This window comes from Trachymyrmex cornetzi, unplaced genomic scaffold (assembly GCF_001594075.2).
Source record: "Trachymyrmex cornetzi isolate Tcor2-1 unplaced genomic scaffold, Tcor1.1 scaffold2660, whole genome shotgun sequence".
In the NCBI taxonomy this organism is placed as follows: domain Eukaryota; kingdom Metazoa; phylum Arthropoda; class Insecta; order Hymenoptera; family Formicidae; genus Trachymyrmex; species Trachymyrmex cornetzi.
This window is the reverse complement of record NW_017297335.1, coordinates 18,547-39,699: the sequence shown is the minus strand read 5'-3', so window position 1 is coordinate 39,699 and position 21,153 is coordinate 18,547. Positions and strand designations below refer to the sequence as shown.

Genomic DNA, 21,153 nt, shown 5'->3' with positions numbered 1-21,153 from the left:
TCTAACTTATTGCACTATTTCAGAATTCTTCGAAAAAGAACAGACCTTACGTATATGTAGCGCTGCAGCGAGTCGGAATGACAGATATCTTAACCTCTAAAATCTCGAACTTTAACGCTCAATATCTCGGCTCACAGGGCAGAGCGACACTTTTTTTTGCCAGATTCTTTCATTTCATTCAATAACGCATCGAATAAGCTTATTTTTATTGATTTTTGAGGTGGGGTAGCTAAACTGAATAATTACCAACCTTACTAACACAACACAAAGCGCAGAGCGAAAAAGCAGCGTTGCCGCATCGCACGGAGTGACGCAGTAGGATCATTTTTACACTTCTGCGCACACGGTGATACTCAACTAGTATTTTCTGTGTGTAGGGGCGATTGCGTGGACGCGAGTAAACTTTAGGTTGAGCACAACTGCAGTCGGAGAACGTCCTTAAGTAAAAAAGAAGAAATTCTCAATCTATCGACGATCACGATGGTTCGAAAACTAAAGTATCACGAGCAGAAATTGCTGAGAAAAGTAGATTTTCTGTCTTGGCAGGTTGACAACAATCTCCATGAGGTTAAAATCTTGAAACGTTATTGCATTCAGAGAAGATCAGATTATACGATGTAAGTGAAATGATTAAATTAATAGGTAATTATTTAGAATGCTCCCCTTACCTCCAATTTTGATGAAATTAGGCTCATTTGACGCGTTTTTGCATGAAACAAAAGAATCTGTAAGAAAAATGGTGAGTCTGCCACACGAACCGAAATATTAAGCGTTAAAGTTAACGACTATTCAGGTTAGAAAATCTGTCAAAGCCACGGAAGTATTGCGATGCAAACATGCACTGCGGTCACGAATTTGCTACTTTAAAACAAGTTCTCTGCTCTAAAACACAAATTCATTACTTTAAAAACAAATTTACTGCTTTCAAAACACAAAAATAATATAAGAAAACAATTGTATTTTTAAAGTAGTAAATTTGTCTTTTTAATTAGGTTTTGAAGCCAATCGAGTCCAACACCAGTTGATATTGTGTGTAAAATCTTTATTATAATAGACTATACGTTTCGATCCGTGTATTGGATCCTTATCAATATTTGTCTTTTTAAATCAATGAATTTGTTTATAAAGTAGTGAATTTATTTTTTAAGTAGTGAACTTGTTTATAAAGTAACGATTTTGTTTATAAAGTAGTGAATTTGTTTCTCTGTCCCCGTGGACAGAGATATTAATTGTTAAATTTGACGACTATTGGTTAGGAAATCTGCCAGCCGCGAAATACTGCAATGCGAACATGCGCCGCGGTCACATTTTCATGCTTTATAATCGTATGCGCATACGTTTTGGATATTTCTAGCTGTGTTGTAGAATTTGTCAGACCGTAGTCTAAAACAAAAGCAAAATAAGTTGATGATGCAAAGTACAAACTAAAAAAGAAGTAAAGGATGCAGTGCCCGAATCGTAATAACTTTTGCTATTTGTGTGGTTTACATGTACCGTCAAAATATTCGCGCTCGAATAGAGGCCTTAGTAATATTCTTTGTAATAATCAAACGTTTAGGAATATACACATTTTTCAGGCAGCATATATAAACAATAATAAACGATTTATTACGACTCTATAATGTGAAATAAAAGTAAAATTAATGAACTTTTAACATTTCATGCTCTTATTTTTATTTTCGCTTTTTAAAGCAAGATTTTTAAGATAAGTTTGAAGAGTGCTGAAGCTATTTATCTATTTAAAGGATAATTATCAATGGATTGCAGATACAACAAACTATCACGAGATATACGAGAGTTAGGTAGGAAGATTAAGGAAGTCGAGCCTGATCATTCCTTTCGTATTGAGCAAAGTGCCGTATTGTTGGAGAAGCTATATTTAATGGGCCTGATTTCCACCAAATGGGACTTGTCGCAGACACAGAAAGTAACCGCCAGTTGCTTCTGCAGACGAAGACTCCCGGTCATTATGGTGCGTAACAAGATGAGTCAGACAATACCCATGGCGACAAAATTGATAGAACAGGGTCATGTCCGAGTTGGAGTAGAAGTTGTAAAAGACCCAGCGTTTTTGGTAACAAGGTAACATTTTGTCTTGTTCACTGCACAAATGTTGAAGAAGCAAATAAAACGATATCAGTTGTATGTTTTTTTACAGAAATTTAGAGGACTTTGTAACATGGGTAGACACATCTGCTATTAAGAAACATGTATTGGAATACAATAACGAGGTGTGTGTGAGAATTTTTTCAGCATCTCTTATTATATATTATTGCAGTTAAATTATATTTTCGTATTTTATATGTAATACATATATGTATTTTTGTTTTACAGAGAGATGATTTTGATATAGTGTGATCAACTGAATTTTCTTGTTTTTTTTTACAAAAAAAGACTGTTGGTATGCAACAATGTATATAAAAAAACTTAATGTATATAAAAAAAACTGTTAATGAAGAGAGTAATCTACATCTTATTTTTTGTTTATATATAAAACATATCTTGAACATTGCTTTTAATATAAACTCCACAATAACACTATCGTTTTTCGTAAAAAGGTCTTTTTTTTATAGTTGTAATGAATAAAAAGTTGTTTTTTCCTTGTAATATTATCTGGATTCCCATAAAATACAAATACAAATATATCTTAAAAATAAAATAATAAAATACGCAGATTCCTTGTCATATGAGATAAATTTATTAAAAGTTAAATTAGTTTCTACTACTTTGAGATTGTATATATCGTTTGAACATAATCGCTTAAACATAAGGGTACGAAGAATTGACGTAATCATAAACCTGAAGATTTTTACTATTTAACGTTTAGTGCAGATGAAACACCGATTTTTATTTATAACCAGAAATTGCAAACAGTTTAAAAAATACCAACTATATATCAATATTTTTTGTATAATAACTAAGATAAAAGTCGAACCAATCAAATTTATAATGTATTCAATTTTACCATTTAGTCTTTTTATTTCGGTGTTCAGTCTCTGCTTATGAAGAACATTCAAGATGTGCTGTACTGAAAATCAGTAGAATCATATCTAGCGCTAGTCTGCAAACAAAAGTACAGTTATGTGCATTTTTACACAATCCGCTGACACTGATTCGATTAATTAATAAGGAGAACACATTTATATCGTACTAGGAATGCTAGGAATACTTCGCCAGAATTAGACAATGCAACGTGGAACGATATAAAGAAAAATTGGAGCAGCGATGAATCATATCACGTGCATTCCGAGCAGCCACTCATTCATATACTTATAATGATAATTAGTATTTATTATGATTATGATACAAATGTTACATGTTAATATCTTTATAGTAATCGGCAGTCTCTGTGCTGGTCTCTGTGACATCGCCGCCACGTTAAGTAATCTTTATTACGTTCTAAAGAGTACTCGGAGTATCCACTTTTTTCTCTTTTCTTTGTATTTTTCTAGAACGTAATTAACAGATCAAACGGGGGCGTGTGTCGGCTCAGGTCCCTAAGTATCTCCTCCTCTTCTCCTTCTCCTTCACCATCAACTATTTACATAATTGCCTTGCGAAATCTCTCCGTAACACGCTGCATTTATTCACAGAAGGAAAAAAAACGGTATCGTTTATTTTGCTTTTGTTCCGTATTCTTATCTATCTCCGCGGCGTATCTATATATATATATATATATATATATATACACCGGCCTCGTGAAAATTTTATTCAATTCATTCAAAATGAAACGTGAGTCATGATCGCGCGTTTTCCCATAATGTAAAACGAGCTTATGTGATATTTCCGATATAAAAGCCCATAGTGAAATATCGTACAAAAGAAGCAAAGACGAAATGAAAAGAAAAGGAAAACTAATAATATAATACATTGTGCAGTTATTAGTTATCGATAGTCGAGGCATCCACTCGCGAGATACAGTAAAGTGCCTCTCATAACTATCGAACGTGTTTCATACTTTCAAATTACTATATCTATTGTTTATTTTTTCTTACGTGGAGACATATTGTTACATATAGAATTTCGCACCAAATGTGCTTGTTATGACTTTTGTCCCTTCTCGAAAGAAATTCAATTCTTTCTTTTCTGAATCATTCTACTGTTCTCTTTGTACAAATTCGTTAACGTATTCTATTCTATCGATTAATTTTAACGAGATACTCAGTGAATTATGTGGTCCTTTTATGGCCCTGAAACAAATATATCGCACAACAAAATGCAGAAAATGCATGAAAATTTCCGTTGCATCATTTCATTTAAATAATTATTTATTTGAAGACTGTAAAACGCTGAGTATCACGCTAAACTCGAATTTGCAAACCTACATTGCTATATCTGGGGTCGCCCAAATTCTGAGAAATTATGACAAGGTCCTGCTGGCTATTTCTCAGGTTTTGGTGAGTTCACCAATTTAAGCATCCATGCTTCTTTCGATATTCGAATGTTAGAACTAAGTTGTTTTGAGAAAGCAAAGTAATAAAATATATTTTTGTAAAAAGATTGAATGATTAAGGAATAACCGTGACAAAAATAAGTAAAAAAAGTGCTTTGGGAAAACTGTATGCATTTAAATGCAGTTCGCAGTAGTGAAGAGAATTGTGAATCATAATGAAATGGCCAGCTTTGTGTGTGTGTGGTATTAATGAACATATGAAAGTTTCAGAAAGACCAATGGATGACTGCTTTGATGAAAAAAAAAATAAGATTCTTACAGTTTTACACTACTATCTACAAAAACTTCAATGTTTTTTTTAAATTTTAATATTCTCTTCGTATTATGCTTGTGTTGCAATAAATAGTATAAATTTTACATAGGCAGTTTTACATATGCTACTGTACAAGAAGTGTATAAAAAGATTTATATCTTTCCTACTCCAATTTAAGTATAAATTTATCGATATAAATAAATCTACAACATTAGACTCAAATATAATTTTTATATAATAATTTGACGCTGAAAAAGGATTCTGAAATATATCATTAGAATTTGAAAGCAGCATTACCACCCATTGTGGATCGCAGACGTTTTCTTTACAATGACTTAATTTATTAATAAAATGTTTACTTTGTTAAGCAGAATAAATTAAAACCGCTTATTATTATCCATTACGCTACATTCAGTTCACAGGGCCAGTCATTCCATCTTCAGATAAAAAATCTAGTACTTTATTTGATAAATAAATCTCTTATGTCTCTGCCTGGATCGTAGCATCGGCTGTAATACAGACAGAGTAATAAGTTTGGCGAACGTTGGAAAGACTGGTCCTTCAAGACAATATCGAATTTACGCTTTTGTTAATCCTCCAATATTATGCTATCTGATATTGAATTCCAGTCTTTATGTCCTTGACATTTATATCGCGGATAAAATTATCAACTAGTAAATGATTCTCCCCTTCCACAGTATATTAATTTGATCATTAACAATTTAATTATATTAATCAAATTAATTTCTTTAGAGTATTAAATCAAGCGTTAGATAGTATTTTCACTGTAAAAGTCTGTAGAACTCATGTGTGTGGACGAAAATGAATGAAAATTATAGAACGAATATCAGATATGAATCGTGATAGACATAAGCTTTGGAAGATTGACAATATACCTATTTTGTTCATTCAAAATTGTAATTTTTACAAATTATATTTTTACATACCGGAATGCACGTGGCGACATTCATTACATATCATTGCAATTTTATGGCTGTAAAATATAAATGTACGATAATAACGAAAGCGTCTTATCAACTTTAGTGTCAGCTATTAATAAAAAAATGCACATGTCGCCGAAATAATGTACAGACAACATTATATAATTTTTAATAACAGGTAAGTACAAGACGTTTTTGTGCTCAGTTTTTTTTGGAGTATATCTACACATTTTTAATTGGACATGATAAATTTTGAGTTTTTTTTATTATACGCTGCGACAACGAGTAGATTATTGCATATTAACAAGATCATTATATAATGTAATGATACGTCGCGAAACATTTTTCCAAAGATTTTCCAACACAAATAGTCTCTCTACATGTGTCAGATATATCCATATCATAATATAAATAAGCATAATTTTAATGCTTATTAAAACTCATATAAATATATAAGTAATATATATATAAATTATCAATCAAATTTTTAACCAATAATTAAAGACAATTACAAAGTTATCTCTTAATGCTCAAAAGGGATAATACCGACATTCTTCATACACTCAAAACTTTAAGATTTAAGTAAGTTTAAAACGTATTCTTTTACGTATTCTTTAACTTGAAATGGATGTAAGGAGAATTCAAGCAATAACATCTACTTTAAATATCTAGCAAAGGATCCTAATAGATCCTAAAACACTTTTCTCACAATTGCTACTCGGATATGCATATTGAATAGTTCTCGTCCAATACGCACAGTATGTACATCATATGGATGGAATCGTAAAACGGTAACACTTTATAAAAATGGAAAATGTCTTCATTGATGCCAGTAACAATTATTATGCTATTGCTTCATGATTTTAATATTGAAATTGGATGAACCTTTACAATCCAAATAAATATATACCCTAACCAGACCTTCACTGTATAAATCTCTTTGGATAAATAAGAGATAAAGTTGAATGAGAGATAAGACAGTTCAAATGAGTCATGCGTAGTTGTCCGTATTATCCAATCGGAGTCGGAAAACGTAGATCAATTATGATTCGATATTGCAGAATTTATAATTAAGATAGTCATCTTCAACAAACGTTAAATTATACTATATAAAAGCTTCGGTGGTCTAAAGGCTTAGGACGCTCGCAAAGAATGCTGTATAGAGATCTGGGATTGACTTTCGATCGAGGCAATATTTTTCGCAATAAGAATTAATTATTTACAGATTTTAATATGTTATTCAGCATTATTAACGTTGTTCTAAGATGCGTAAGAGCATCGAATTGTTAAATTGCTAATCAATTTAATTATAATATTACTGTGGTAGTTTAGAGTTTGTCTTTCAAAAGCAATTTAAAAAACTACATACGTAGTATATAAATTCACACAGAATTATACAAACACTTAAGATCTAGCTAGACCGTTAAAGGCATTTATTTCCTATTGATTGTGTTCTCACATGTATGATCCTACGAGATTTAATATTTAATACTGTTAAATTATATAATGTTGTTGCTAGGAAATTCCAAGTTACAATCTTAATTAAATTATCGAATCATATAATTGATTCACGTTTTCCTATTCTGATTGTATAATAAATTCGCTTGCGTTACACTTAAAATGCGAGAAAAACACTCATCTGCCAGTAATGTATTCGAATTACCCAGTTGAAATTAAGAAACATTCTTCAACATTTAAATGTCGACAATATTCACTGATGATAATCTGGAGATGAGCCAAAACGTTGAAAGTAAAATAAATGAATTTCTAATAATTATTTACATTTGGTAATTTGTGCACCGACAACTGTGCGTGACTCTCATTTGCCCATTTTTAATTTATTTTTATTATTTTAATATTGTGAGTTTATAAATTGTTATTGTTTTTATAAGACAATTCTGCAACGGAAGAGCGCAAGAACGTAAGAAGCGAACTCTTATGTAATCACAGTAGGCGCTTTGCGACCAGTATGCTGACAAAGTTCGCTTAATTTTAATGCAATATTAATTAAAGGTTTTAAAATAAGTTGTGCGTCTTTTTCGAAAGTAACTGGATCATTCTCGTAACTATCGATATACATACGGATAGTGGCACCAGAACTGCCTGTTCCGGATAAACGGAATACGATGCGGGAACCATCCGCAAACAATATCCGTAATCCCTAACATGTACAAAATATTATAACTAGCTTGAAAATACGAGATTATTCGTACTATGATTGTAGAACATACCTGTTTCGTAGCTTTACTACCATCAACAGAATCCGTATAGGAATAATTATCCACCTGCTTAACAATATACTCTTTACCTTCGTACTGCAACTGTCTGCCGATAAAATCTGGCTTTTCAATTAGGGTTTCGATGCTTTGCATCATTTTATCTGCGCATGCGGAATCGCAGTTTTCATAATCATACCTATAACAATACATCCAGAAATTTAGGAATTAACGTTGAATTAAAAAATATTTAAATATATATTCAAAAATAATAGACTGTGTGTGTGTGTGTGTGTACCTAGTAAAGAAATTTCGTCCATAAACTTTCCAATGATCCAATAAAATATTTTCCACAGATTTTCCTAGTCCTGCGATCACATTGAGCCAGGCTAGACATGCCCATACTCCATCCTTCTCACGAATATGATCGGAACCGGTACCAAAACTTTCCTCTCCACACAACGATAGATTTCCAGCATCCATTAGGTTTCCTATAAAAAAAAAGATTATATTGAACAAATATAAAATTGATAATTTGTAATATCCGAAGATAAAAATTCTGTATACCGAAATATTTCCATCCAGTAGGAACTTCGAAAAATTTTACCCCATTTTTAACAGCGACTCTATCGACAGCCGCAGCCGTTGGCATTGATCTAGCATATCCTTTAACACCAGTCTTTTGAAAATACGGAATTAATTTTAGATTAGCAGCTAACACCGCTAAGGAATCGGAAGGAGTAACGAAGAAGGCTTTCTTGCCCAAAATCTGTAAGTTTACAGATTTAACAATTTAGTGAAACTATTTCTTATCTAGAGGTCAATTTTTTAGATCACTTTTTGATGAATTTTGGTTACCATATTTCTGTCTCCGTCTCCATCAAAAGCCGCACCAAAGTCGTACGGTCCTTCCTTTATAGCATTCACTAAATCTTTGGCATAAGTTAAATTTGGATCGGGGTGTAAACCACCGAAATCTTCTAATGGTTTTATATTTACTAAGCTAGTTTCATCGATGCCTAATTCAGTGCTAAATATTTGCTTTACATACGGTCCCGTAACTGAAAATTATTACAGCTTCTATTACAATATCTAGATAACAAAAACAGAAGCCAAATACGAATTATATAATGTCTAACCTCCGTTCATTGAATTGATGAGAATTTTAAATGCTGGCTTATCTGCACTGCCTTGTAATAATTTTCTAATACTCGCAAAATCAAAAATTTCCTTCATAAGTTCTACATAATCCTTCACAGAATCAATTATATCAATGATAAATGGTCTACCATCCACTTCAATAGAGACACTCTGCACTTTGTCAATATCTATACTAATATCAGGAATAATTTTATAACTCTGGAGAGTTTTAGTAATTTCGTAGATTTTATTCGTTACGTTGTCTGGAGCTGGGCCGCCATTGTCGCAATTAAATTTAATGCCAAAGTCGGCATCAGGACCACCAGGATTGTGCGACGCAGTTAAAACGATCCCTCCTTGTGTTTTATACTTTCGTATTATAGTCGACACCGCTGGCGTCGACAGAATGCCATTTTGTCCAACTATTAACTTTCTTACCTAAAAAAAAAAAAATTACAATATATCTGATATTTATACATCACACACACACACACAATCTTATAATTTTATAGATAATCCCTTACAATTGTCCAACTATATTACTTTAATTTAAATAAAGTTGTCAATATCAAGTCGCCAAATAATATATGTATTATAAAAAAATTACATAAATCTATGTTTTCTAATATCAAACCTCAAATTTGCCAAATCTGTTAAACGTAATAATATCATGCTGTCATCAACGAATTCTTCTGTATATCTTACGTTTTTATCCAATATAGATTAACTTTAATCTCCATTTAATTTACTTGTTATCTTCTTCTAATTCTTAGAATTTCACTCACACTACACTAGATTAGTACATATCAAAAGACTGCTTTATATAAAGTATCTAAATGCGATGACATAATATAATCAACTTCAACAATAAAATAATCCAAGTATATTCTATTAAATGTGATAATATCATTATTGAATATTTATATTTATGTTTCCACATTTAACTTCATTAATTTCATGTATGCTTTTAACGTACACTAATTTAATGTAATGCAAGTGACTGAATTTGCTATTACGGCTATTAAGTATATTAATCTATTCTACGACAGTTTAGCTTTTACCCCGTTTGCCGCAGCAATTCGGATGATTCTCGTCACCGCTTCCTTCACGTAAAATCGTCCGTCGCCGCCGACGACGAGGGTACAGCCGGTCAGCTGATCGCCCAGGGCGTGCAGTGTCGCCTGCACAAAGTTTTCCGTATAGTGCTCTTGTTGGAAGACCTTGACGGCTTTTCGTAGGCCCGAGGTGCCCGGCTTTTGGCCTTCGTATATCCGAGTGTTCACCGTCAGGCTCCTCACCGACGTCGCGGTCATGCTCGCAAAGTACTTTCGCAGGAATGCTGCAACTGATAGAGGAAAAAAACCGATGAGGCGAGAAACTGGAAATTGGGATTAATCTGTTGGTCGCGACTGGCGAGGAGATAAACTGTACGGAGACCAAACACTTGCGACAACCGTTCGTGCTGTCCGATAACTGTCGGCGGCAGACCGAACTTAGTCTGTCAATGACACGCAAGGGCACGAGTGCCCGGTTGCCGCCATTTTGGAAGATCGCGCGCCGCGCGCTAGTTATCGTGGGAGCCGCCAGTCGGGAGTGCGCACGTGCACGCCACAACCGAAATTACATGGACCATCAGTGATCAGCATCAGCCGTCAGCAGTCAGCGGTTAGAGCTGTCGCACTGTCGGGTGTCGTTGACACTTCGGCTGTTTTCCTTTTAGGAGACACGATCGAAATGTTTTCTTTTTCGCTGCGTTTCACTTAATGTTCGCCGCAGCCTTTGTTATTCATTGAATGTCAACAGGATAGAACGATGTTTGTTTCGACCAGTCTTGACTGTATCTTCTGAAAGGAAAGTAGTCTTCTTTTCTACAAAATGGCTTTTCGACTCGTAAGGCCACAAAGGCAGATTAAAGTATCGTAAGTCGTTGACATTTGGGTTGGACTGTGTGGACATCCTGCTTCCTGCAGGAAAGAAATCCAAAAAGAAAGAAAAGGAGAAATAAAAAGAACACTAGAGATCGATTACATTTTGACAACTGTATATTGATACCATGACTAACTCCATTTTCATAATTACGATGTTACGAAGATAATTTATTGTAATTAATATTTATTTTAATTAACACGTCAAATCAAGAGATATGTTAGTGCTCGGCGCGTTAACACAAGCGCAGTGACACACTACCACGTCAATGAAATACTGGGTATACTTTTTGAATTTTTGAATTTTTGAATTTTATGAATTTGAGTTTTTGAATTTTTGGGAATTTTATTATGTAAAAGGAATTCTTATAGATTCTCTTTAATAAGTATTTACAAATTCTACAATCTAAGCAGAACAGTCACGATAACAACAAAATAACGTTAAAATGATTTATAAATGATTGAAAAGTGACTTTTAGTAATCATTTTGATATCATGACTTGTGCTCTACTTGGATATCTATTTCTCATTTTCTAAAATTCGCGCAAAGTTGCTATTTTGAAAATTGAGATCGAGTTTCAAAGAACTTCGTATAATTTTTTTTTCATGAACCAGAAATTATATAACACGAAATATTATAACTTATTTTTAAACGATTGTTGGGAACTTGAGACAATGTTAAAATAATATTATTAAACCTTAAACGCGTTTTTCTAGAAAAATTAATTTTCATAAATCAGATTTATTCGGAAAATCATATCTTTTCAATAGTAATCTTGCTATTTTTTACATGCGCATGTAAAAAAAACAGAGAAACATAAAATTCTCTTACGTAAAAGTTTTTTTTCATTCAACAATTACTAAAAAGACTATCTTTTTTTTCTATAAGAAAAGCACAGACTTTTATTATATTCGATTCTAATGGCGAATTCGGTTGGAAGCACTAATGCGCACTAAAGTGCATATTAAAGCCGTTGTACCCTGATTTAATTTTAATATAAAAGTGAAATGTAAATAATATTAAGAATCTTTATTTTAGACCGCATATGTGAGAAACACAATCAAATTGCTTGTCAATTTAATTCGCGATTACTAGAGTAGTTTTAATTGCGTTTATAGTCCGAAAAAACAACTCGGCGCGCAGTTTGAAAAGACTACAATATAGTATATATGCAAGTACATATATAGTAATATTATATTAGTAATTCAGGATTGAATTATTTAAAGCAATAAAGATCCAGCTTCGACTGTAATAGGCATTTTAAATTTCTAGTTTTGATTGAAATGTAAATATTTCGAATTATAAAATACATATTTTACCTAATAGTACAATAAAATGTACTGAGTATTTCAGGATTTAATCGATTTCTCTGTTTATGTATAAACATATCTTTACATTATTTTATGTATTCAATGTGTACTAGTGCATACTGCTGTGTCCAATCGAATTCGCTATACCTAAATGAAAAATAATATCCTTTTTCGATCAATCAAATTATCTTCCCAACAACACGCATATCTAAAAGACGTCATAAAGACGGTTTTTCGACATCTTTTAGATATGTATATTTAAAAGAGGTCTTTATAAGATCTTTTAGACATGTTGTAAATGTTATTTGAGTTTATAAATGCTATCTGTGCGATAGTTGATGTCAAGTAGAACTATTCTTGAAAAGAGAATAATGTTTGTGTATAATGTGAAATAAATATATCGTTCATAAATTTGTGTTTACTCGTTGATTACTCCAGTTTTCGAGTCGTGTTCCAATTTTCTTAGTTCTAACAATAACGAAGATTTTCGATTTGTATAAGATTGTAGACACTTTCTGAGCGGATGAATAGGCAAAACAACGAAAGAATGTCGCGTAATTGCGTACGTAATAGAGATAAGTTTTGCAGATAAATGACGTGGGGATTAATAACGCGGAAACTAAACAAGAAAATAGAAATGGATGCGTGACAATTTTCTGCAAATGTAGGATTTATTCTTGTAGTATTCAATAGACCAAAGACGAGAAAATATACAAACGTGACAATTCGTTGCTTTAAGTTGAAAGCTGTGTAAGAAGTCGATAGACTTACATCAGCGTGCTTTATATTGCTTGAATTAAGATAACAAATGTACAAAGCGGCTAGTCTCGGGCGTCTTACGTATGCATCGCTAAGAGATAAGTGGATAGGGTCGCGAGTTTGACGTTTAAAGTGTTAATAATAAAAAGGATAGACACGTTTAACTTCTACAAAAGAGAAGCCTTGTAGTATTTCGTGAGCACCGTTGAACATCGAGAGGATATTATTGTTAATTTTTCATAATAAAAATCTGTTTAAAAAACTTTATTTCCCTCGAGAAACGCTGAAATCCCCGCGGGAAAAAACGTCATAAATGATCGAAATTGAGATGGAAGGTTATTCACGGGGTTATTTCGCACAGTCAACGCGTGAAAAGAGAATGAACTGCGAAGCGAGCACAATTATAAGCACTCAGGCCGATTTGCGTCGACAATTCGGATTAGCTTGATAATAAATTAGTGACTATTTCCACTTAGATTATAATTTGATCTGTAAAAAAAAAATAAACAATACTAAATCGCACATCAGTGCAATTTTTATTCCGAGATAATTTAAGCTTTCAGAGATTTAATGGGGTGCAGTTCACTTAATACTATAAATGCTTCGAAGCATTTGATCGACCAATTAGAAGAAAAAATTTTACGTGATAATTGATCAATTAAAGAATGCTTCAAAGCATTTATAACATCAAATAGACCATCAAAATAATTATAGAATCTATGTGTTTCGCATTTATCTCCGTATCTATGGCCTTGGAATGCCAATGTTTCGTTGCAGTTCACTTTATCTTTCTTCAAAAAGTATCATCAAAATAATTATGTAGGTCGTTCGAGCTGGTTGCTAAAATGTCAAAACCTTTTATAGCATTACTCATTGAAAATTCTATATAATTGTTTTAATGGTTCAACAAAATTATTTTTAGATCTGTAGATTTTCAGATTACTGTGACAAAGAAGCAATGGCAATTCAATTCTTTAAGTTTAATAATATTTTGTTATTTTTGACTTCCATGTGTATTAAAAATGTAATGTAAACCAAAAATGTAATGTAAATCCTATTTCTATAGTTAATTTTAAAATAAACAATGTCCATACACATACCCATGTATAAAGTACGCACTTAGTAAGAGATAAACTAAATTTGAGTCAAATTTAATACATTTTCTTGAGTTAAATTGTTCAACTTCATTGTTTTAATTAAATTAACGACATATTAAGTAGGAACATTGGCGACCTATAAAAAATAATTCAAATTAGATGTAATTTGACATTATAAATTTAACAGTAATAAATTTAGAGATACTTCAAGATTGTTATAACAAAATTGTTCTTTCCATATATGAGTGTCAAATGGAATACAGGGCGAGAAAGACAGGAATCTCCCTTGCATCAGTCACGGATGTCCTGGAGCCGCAACAACATCGGTACCAAGGGAAAGGCCAAGAGAATCTGTGAAAATTATGCGATCGTCACGACCGATCGGGTCGGTCAGTGGTTTTTAGCCACGTTCGTTTGACGGACGCGCGCGAGGCATGTTCGTTGAAAAATGCGGCTGGAGGGAGGCGTGCTAAGTCAAGGATACCACTGATACAAAGTCCGAGTTTATAAAACGGGGACATACCTACTCCAAAACCCAGTTTTCCAGACGAGGGCGCGCGATCGGTAACCGCTTCCCACGGGAGCGAAGTGTCCTTTTCAATCCCCCGGATCTTGCTGGTCGTCCAATCTACATCACGGGGACCAGATCGTGATCAATCGTGTTAGAGAGAAAAGAAAAAGAAGATAGTGAGTCAAAATTTTTCAGTTTCACAGCGACCACGGATAACGCGCTGATACCGGATTATCGTGTCACCAAAATTCCCGACGATAACTTTTGACGCGATCCCGGTTAATCAGTTAATTTGGATCAAAGAAAGACACGTTTGTCATTCCGATAAAACTGTAGTAAACGTCCTTTAAGCCAGTTATTGAATCCGTTATCTGGTGCTCGCACCTCTTGGGGTGATACGCATTCGGCGTATTTAACAGATTTGTGTTTAAAAAAAGAATAAAAGAAAAAAGACGATGACGCAAGAAGAACTCTCATTCAGCATGATTATATAGTTCAACGCGATGTAGAATGCTCGTCGTTTAGTTTTGTGTTTCCTAGTGCATCTTTGCATGCTCCGCTCGATATTCGCCACTTTGAGCAACTGCTGCGTTCGAGGAAGCGCCGAAGTGTTAAACAGAAAAAGAAACTTTCTTGCATTACATTTTTTTTTTGTCAACTTTCAACTTCAGAGACATTATGTATAAGATCCGTGTTTACCCAGGCAGCGACTCCTCGCTAACGCGAGACAGCGGATCCGAGAGCACGCCGTTACTCTCCTCGGAATCTCGCACGAGTCCGGAACTGGTGATATTCGATGATTCGGACACAAGCGACTTAGATCCAAGCCCGACCAACTGCTCTTTAATGTAAGATGTGTATGAAATGCATCTGCGAGAGGGAGATATATTGTATTTTTCCATATAACTAATAATGTACATGAAAAAAAAAAATTGTATTAACAACATTAACCAACAGCAGTCTAATTGAAAATAATCTTATTTATTCAAAATAACAGTATTAATGAAACAAATAACATTGTATTAACTCTTTTAAATCCTATGTTTGTAATATTATAATATATAGTATATATTGTAATGTACATCAAATTTAAAGACATTATCTGTTGAAATTATTTAATTCTATCGATATCATCTGAATCTGACATCGACATATAATAATGTATATGTTGGAAAAAGTCAAAATTTTGAAAAAAAAATTGTTTAATATGAATTACTAATTAAATTAAAAAGAATCTTTTTAGCACGGTTCCAATAAAATCGGATCTGAAAGGGTTAAAGCAAAAGTATGGCGTATTTATTTTATTAATATTACCACAAAATTAACGGGATTATTTTCAATCAGACTGCTGTCGGCTAATGCTGTTAAAATTTTTTACGTATATAAATTAAAAGCGTAATAATGGATATAATAATGTAGATATATAGTGATCTATCATATATATATATATATATATTTATATTATTTATAAAGGATCTATAGAAATTATAAGAGTATGCATTTTCTGTTGTCTTATCTAGATACGGAAGCATAGACTCCAGTTATAACACGATTTTAACTACACCAAAGAGGCCAATTTCTTCAACGAAAAATAGTGAATTATTCGTTTCCACAATGGCAAATTCACCTTGCACAGTAAGCGAAAAAAATTGCGAGCCGTGCAATGTAGACTTGGTAAGAATAATATAACTGTTTGTGTATTTTTTTCTCCAAATAACCTGGATTACAAAAATCAGCTTTTTAAAAAAACATATCCAAAATGTAGCAACGTTTAAATGATAATTGTTGAAAAATGATTATGGTATTTCATGTTTTTTATTCAATTTAATATTGCATTTTTTTAATTTAATTTATTGTGTATTCATAAAATACATTGAGATATATATACAAATTAAGCTTTATAATAAACAAATTTAATTTTTCTTCCACCTTCTTTTTTTCTTCACAAAAATAACAAGTTTATTTGTTTAAGTTTAATTTCTACATCGATGTTAATTAAAAATAGCGAATCAAATCAATTTTAGTGAAGAAAATAATTTATAAATGTTAAAACTGCTAAAACTTCTTAAAATTTGAAAATTCATTACGCGTTCATATATATAAAATGTAATAAAAAATAAAAATGTTAATATATGTACATATATATATATATATATATATATATGTATTTACTTGAATAATCAGTAAATGCATTAATGCAGATAATACAAGATTTCCTTTAATTTTATGTATCACTTTTCTGTAATTTTTTTATTGCTAGACACTGATGAACGAAAATTCCAATACAAAGAAAGCGCACGAGATAGACTTTGTGCCTCTACAATTTCAACCCGATATCATACAGGCTTCTTGCAAGGATCTCAAACCGAAGCAAAGTTCACTGGTCACTATGTAAGTGTCTTGAAATAAAATCTGTGAATAGAAAAAGTTTAATAAGAATACGAAAAATTTGTGAATATGAAAATAGGAGGGTGGGACATGTAAAATTTTTCGAACTACGCTTATACGGGATATGTGTTCTTAATGGACGACCCCCTTAAAATCAATAAGTCACACCGATCGGTATCCTTTCCTAGGTTTGCCCTAAATACGCTTTCCTAAGCCAAGCAGAGATAGCATTCAACAGATTATTAAGATTAAAATTATCTAATTGGTTCGATTCACAGTTTTCAATCTCTAGTATAAAAAATAGAAATAGACCCATGTAATATAAAAATGTTGCATACTTTTTACGGAAAATTGAAAGAGATAATTAAATTTATGTATCATTTGTATATTTTCCTTCTCTTCAAAGATTAAAATACTAAAATTGTAATCGAATCTTGAACTTATGTCGGTGCACATTTTCATAATATTAATTCGTTAACGTAGGACACATCTCTTAACTATAATATACAGAATATTGTTTTAGTATTTCCACAATAATTAGGAATGTGCCGGATATCTGGTAACTGTCCGATGTTTATAGTCAATTCGGCCGAATAGTCAAATAAATTTATTCAAATAAATTTTACAAATGCAATGAGTAAATAATATATATCTTTTATATTAATATAACTTATAAAATAATTTTATATTAATAACTTATATTGCGTAAGTATACTAATAAATATAATAATATATGATATTGATGCATAAAAACAAGAACAATAGTATAAACGCGATAAAGAAAGACACATTCAATGGGCAAGGCATTAACAGTAATGTTATGTCTAAAAACCTAAATCCGAAGCAGAAATAAAAATAAAAGATGGAAAATAAATAGAAAACTGTAAATTTGGTAACCGATACGCAGATAAGCAGATGAGCGGAACAAAAAACCGAATATAAATATAAATTCAATAACTTATATGCAGATAAGCAGCATAAGAAACGCAACAGATTACAAAAATAGAACGTATGCAAAAAGAAGCAAAAATAAAGATATACAGTAATAATAATAATAATTGTACTAGAGATAATTATGGCAAATTTGTACTAATAAATATTTATACTAATAAGTATTTGTACTAATAAATATTTAGTCAAGTTGTCTATAGATCACGTGAAATATTTACGTGAGAAATGATAGATTTTTAAAACATCATGTGAGATCAAGATATTTCATATGTGGCCAATTTAATTAAATATGTTTATCACCGTTTGATTATTGTTTAACATGTATATGACGTAATACAATTTAAAAAAATTTAAAAATCAAAATTATCTTTTGCGTTTATTATTTGCTATATATTTTCTGCTACAGGCAGAATATTTCATATTTTCAGAAGAAACATACAACATTTCTATATTACTTGAGTCTATTTATTTTGTACATTAGAGATTGAGAACTGTGAATTGGAGTGAATTGAAATATTTGTTTTATTCTAATTAGTTGAATTCTAATCTCCAATTCGCAATCTTCTTGCTTTATTGTAAAAAAAAAACAGTTATATTTACTTTTCCAATCTCTTCATGTAATTGTTAAGTAAAATCCGGTTATCTCCGACAAATTCACTATTCAGCGCACACATCCCTAATATTAATAATAATAATAATAATAATAGTAATAATACAACTTTCCAAAAAAATCTATTTCGATATTACTAATTCTTAATTATTTCATCGGCTCAGTGAAATATTCAATTATTTCACATTCATGCACGTTGTTATAACTTTTCCAATAGAAAGTTTCAATGCTTATTCACCCCTACTTTATGATCGGAAAAGAAAGGTAAAGAAATATTTCATATGGAGTGTTTGCGCCAGGCCGACGATTCGCGAGAAATCACTTCCTCACCCATCTCAACTATAGTTGACTCTCCAGCGGATGGTGCACGCAAAAGGAGAATAAAAAAGGGGGTGTTAAGAAGTAAAAAAAATATATAAATCGATGGCGACGCACTTATCAACGCCGGTAAAATATACTGTTTATCGTGCATTGTTTAACGTGGCGTGTTTTGTTTTTCTTTTTTGCTTAAGCATGTTCTGCAATCGGTACATACGGGGTAAATCTCTCGATACGGTCATTTATCTTACGTAGATGGCTGATGACAACCGGATCGAAACTTGCATCAGCGCATCTTGAATTGATTCTTTCTTCATTGCATCAGACCGATATGTGTGTGCGTGTGTGTGCGCGACGTTAGGGGCGAAATCGACAACACTATTATTTTAGAGACGCTATCATGGCGCGCAAATAATCTCGCGTTGTGCGTTAAAAAATGAGCGCCGTCAAGATAAAGCGCGGTATTAATACATAGTAATTCGTAGTTCAGATTTGCAAACGCGCGAAATTAATCCGCACGATTAGATCTGTTTGCGTTGTTTACATTTTTTTGTACTTATGCTTGTTTCCGCTAATGTAGATTAATTTCTAATCTTAGTACAACTTCCTCTTTATCTATTTTTAATTCTAAGAATTAGGCCCGGTTCTATATCAATGTAAGATTAACTTTAATCTCGGTTTAACTTATTTTTTTATCTTTTAATTAGGATTTAAAAAAGATAAGAGTAAATTAATCCAAGATAAAAGTTAATCTACATTGATAGAAATGGGTTTAATTCTCTCAGTAAACAAAAATTAATTAAAAAAAAGATTCATTTCAACGTTTGCAAATCTGAATTCATTTCAATGCCCAATTTTTTTTATTCATTTATAGGTATTGCATGAAGTACATTTTCTATGCCTTTCAATAAAAAAATAGGTTCAATTTTTAAAAGTGGATCGTAAATCTGCTCAATTCAAAATTCTGGATAGGAAGTAGTTTTTTTAATTCAATTCAATCCAAAAAAATTTTTTGTATTTAAAATACGCATTCGAACAGATTAAGGGCCTGCGCACAATAGAGGAACAAGAATTAGATATTAAGATTTCAACCTATCAGAAATCGTATATTCCGATGTAATCAGTTTCTGATAGGTTGAAATCTTAATATCTGATTCCTGTTCCTCTATTGTGCGCAGGCCCTAAGAATTTCAATTCATTATTCATTCTCGTTTACTGACGGCTTAGAATTAGAAAAAGAAAAAAAGTAAATTGAACCGAGATTAAAGTTAAACTCACATTTCATCAGGCCTTAGAATCTTCACTTTCTCTTTTTTCAATATTCAAATATATATTGTTATCTTGTTTTAAATGCAAACATTTTTGGGAATTTCAAGTAAGGTAAACAGATTTATTGACGACTAGCGTTACTACGTAAAAACAATAGATATAAAAAATAAACATGGTCCTTAAAGGCCCGTCTACAATACACAGAGTAAGAAGAGTAAGAAATTGACCAATCACAGTCGATTATTCTTCTCACATTCGACTGTGATTGGTCAATTTCTTACTCTTACTTCTTACTCCGTGTATTGTAGACGAGCCTTAACGCGCAGGGGTTTTTCCCCTCCGCTGTCCCGACTTCCTTTGTCCTCAGAGGAGAAATAGCGCGAAAAAGGTATCTTCCACTGCGATGAAAATCAAGAGAGAAATCATCTCCGTCTCTTCTTTTTATAGCCGGCGATATAAGGGGAGTCGATCAATGTCGTAACTGTTTTCTCTTGCCAATTATCAGTTAACATAAACAAATCAATGACACTTGTCTCTCGCGAAATCGACGGGTCAATCACGCCTCTAATCGAATCCACGCGCGAGAGGCAAGATGCTTTATACTCGCACAAGTACGGGATCACGTCACGTCTCTACATGTGATATAACCTAAATACATGATCGTGCATGACTGTACGCTGACGTGAGGGCTTTTTAACGAGCAGTATATATTCGAAGACGCTGTTTGGTAGACACTTACTGTTGTAGCCGCCGCGATCTCGTAGGCTTCCCCATAGATGGAATCGTCGTGCATCGCAATTCGCGTCCTGACCGTTGGCAACACACGCGCGATTAACTATAACTCGTGGAGCTGGTGACCCGCTTCCTCCCGTTCCCGCGTCTGGAAAACGAGCGGGCGAGCGACACGGTCGTTCTGTTCTCGATTCGCTTGTGCCCAGTCCTTTCCTTAATCCTTTACCCAGTACCGAGGCCGGGACATGGCACACGGCCGCTCGTTTCCAAGACGCGGGA

At 32.7% G+C, this 21,153-nt stretch overlaps 3 protein-coding genes across 4 annotated transcripts in view; 2 read left to right on the top strand and 1 right to left on the bottom strand.

The window, feature by feature from the left end:
• Positions 1-339: 339 nt before the first annotated feature.
• Positions 340-2,410, top strand: LOC108761834 (U3 small nucleolar ribonucleoprotein protein IMP3). The gene is made up of 4 exons (XM_018508579.1): positions 340-617; positions 1,768-2,082; positions 2,159-2,231; positions 2,335-2,410. The coding sequence occupies exons 1-4, from the start codon at positions 481-483 to the stop codon at positions 2,356-2,358; spliced, it is 549 nt and encodes a 182-aa protein (XP_018364081.1). The 5' UTR covers positions 340-480; the 3' UTR covers positions 2,359-2,410.
• Positions 2,411-7,093: 4,683 nt separating this feature from the next.
• Pgm1 (phosphoglucose mutase 1) lies at positions 7,094-21,144 on the bottom strand. 2 transcript variants are annotated; one of them, XM_018508581.1, is made up of 9 exons: positions 20,882-21,144; positions 14,619-14,723; positions 10,065-10,348; positions 9,003-9,441; positions 8,722-8,924; positions 8,431-8,632; positions 8,162-8,354; positions 7,879-8,062; positions 7,094-7,808 (listed from the first exon to the last, which is right to left on the bottom strand). In XM_018508581.1, exons 3-9 carry the CDS (start codon positions 10,314-10,316, stop codon positions 7,584-7,586), a joined length of 1,698 nt encoding a protein of 565 aa, XP_018364083.1. In that variant the 5' UTR covers positions 10,317-10,348; positions 14,619-14,723; positions 20,882-21,144; the 3' UTR covers positions 7,094-7,583. The 2 variants fall into 2 exon arrangements, with proteins under 2 accessions (XP_018364083.1, XP_018364082.1); XM_018508580.1 differs by lacking the exon at positions 14,619-14,723 and having other exon boundaries at positions 20,882-20,953.
• Positions 14,672-21,153, top strand: part of LOC108761836 (sodium-coupled neutral amino acid transporter 9) — a 17,126-nt gene continuing 10,644 nt past the window's right edge. Inside the window, exons 1-3 of the mRNA XM_018508582.1 lie at positions 14,672-15,454; positions 16,127-16,280; positions 16,867-16,997. Of these exons, the coding sequence (XP_018364084.1) occupies positions 15,285-15,454; positions 16,127-16,280; positions 16,867-16,997 (455 nt within the window). The 5' untranslated portion in view covers positions 14,672-15,284. The remainder of the gene's footprint in view (positions 15,455-16,126; positions 16,281-16,866; positions 16,998-21,153) is intronic.

Coding starts and splice junctions, on each gene's coding strand:
- LOC108761834 (XM_018508579.1), top strand. CDS start 481: ATGGTTCGAAAACTAAAGTATCACGAGCAGAAATTGCTGAGAAAAGTA. Junction 618..1,767: donor AGAAGATCAGATTATACGAT/GTAAGTGAAATG, acceptor AATGGATTGCAG/ATACAACAAACTATCACGAG. Junction 2,083..2,158: donor CCAGCGTTTTTGGTAACAAG/GTAACATTTTGT, acceptor GTTTTTTTACAG/AAATTTAGAGGACTTTGTAA.
- Pgm1 (XM_018508581.1), bottom strand. CDS start 10,316: ATGACCGCGACGTCGGTGAGGAGCCTGACGGTGAACACTCGGATATAC. Junction 9,442..10,064: donor GAATTGCTGCGGCAAACGGG/GTAAAAGCTAAA, acceptor TTTTTTTTTTAG/GTAAGAAAGTTAATAGTTGG. Junction 7,809..7,878: donor GTAGTAAAGCTACGAAACAG/GTATGTTCTACA, acceptor TGTACATGTTAG/GGATTACGGATATTGTTTGC.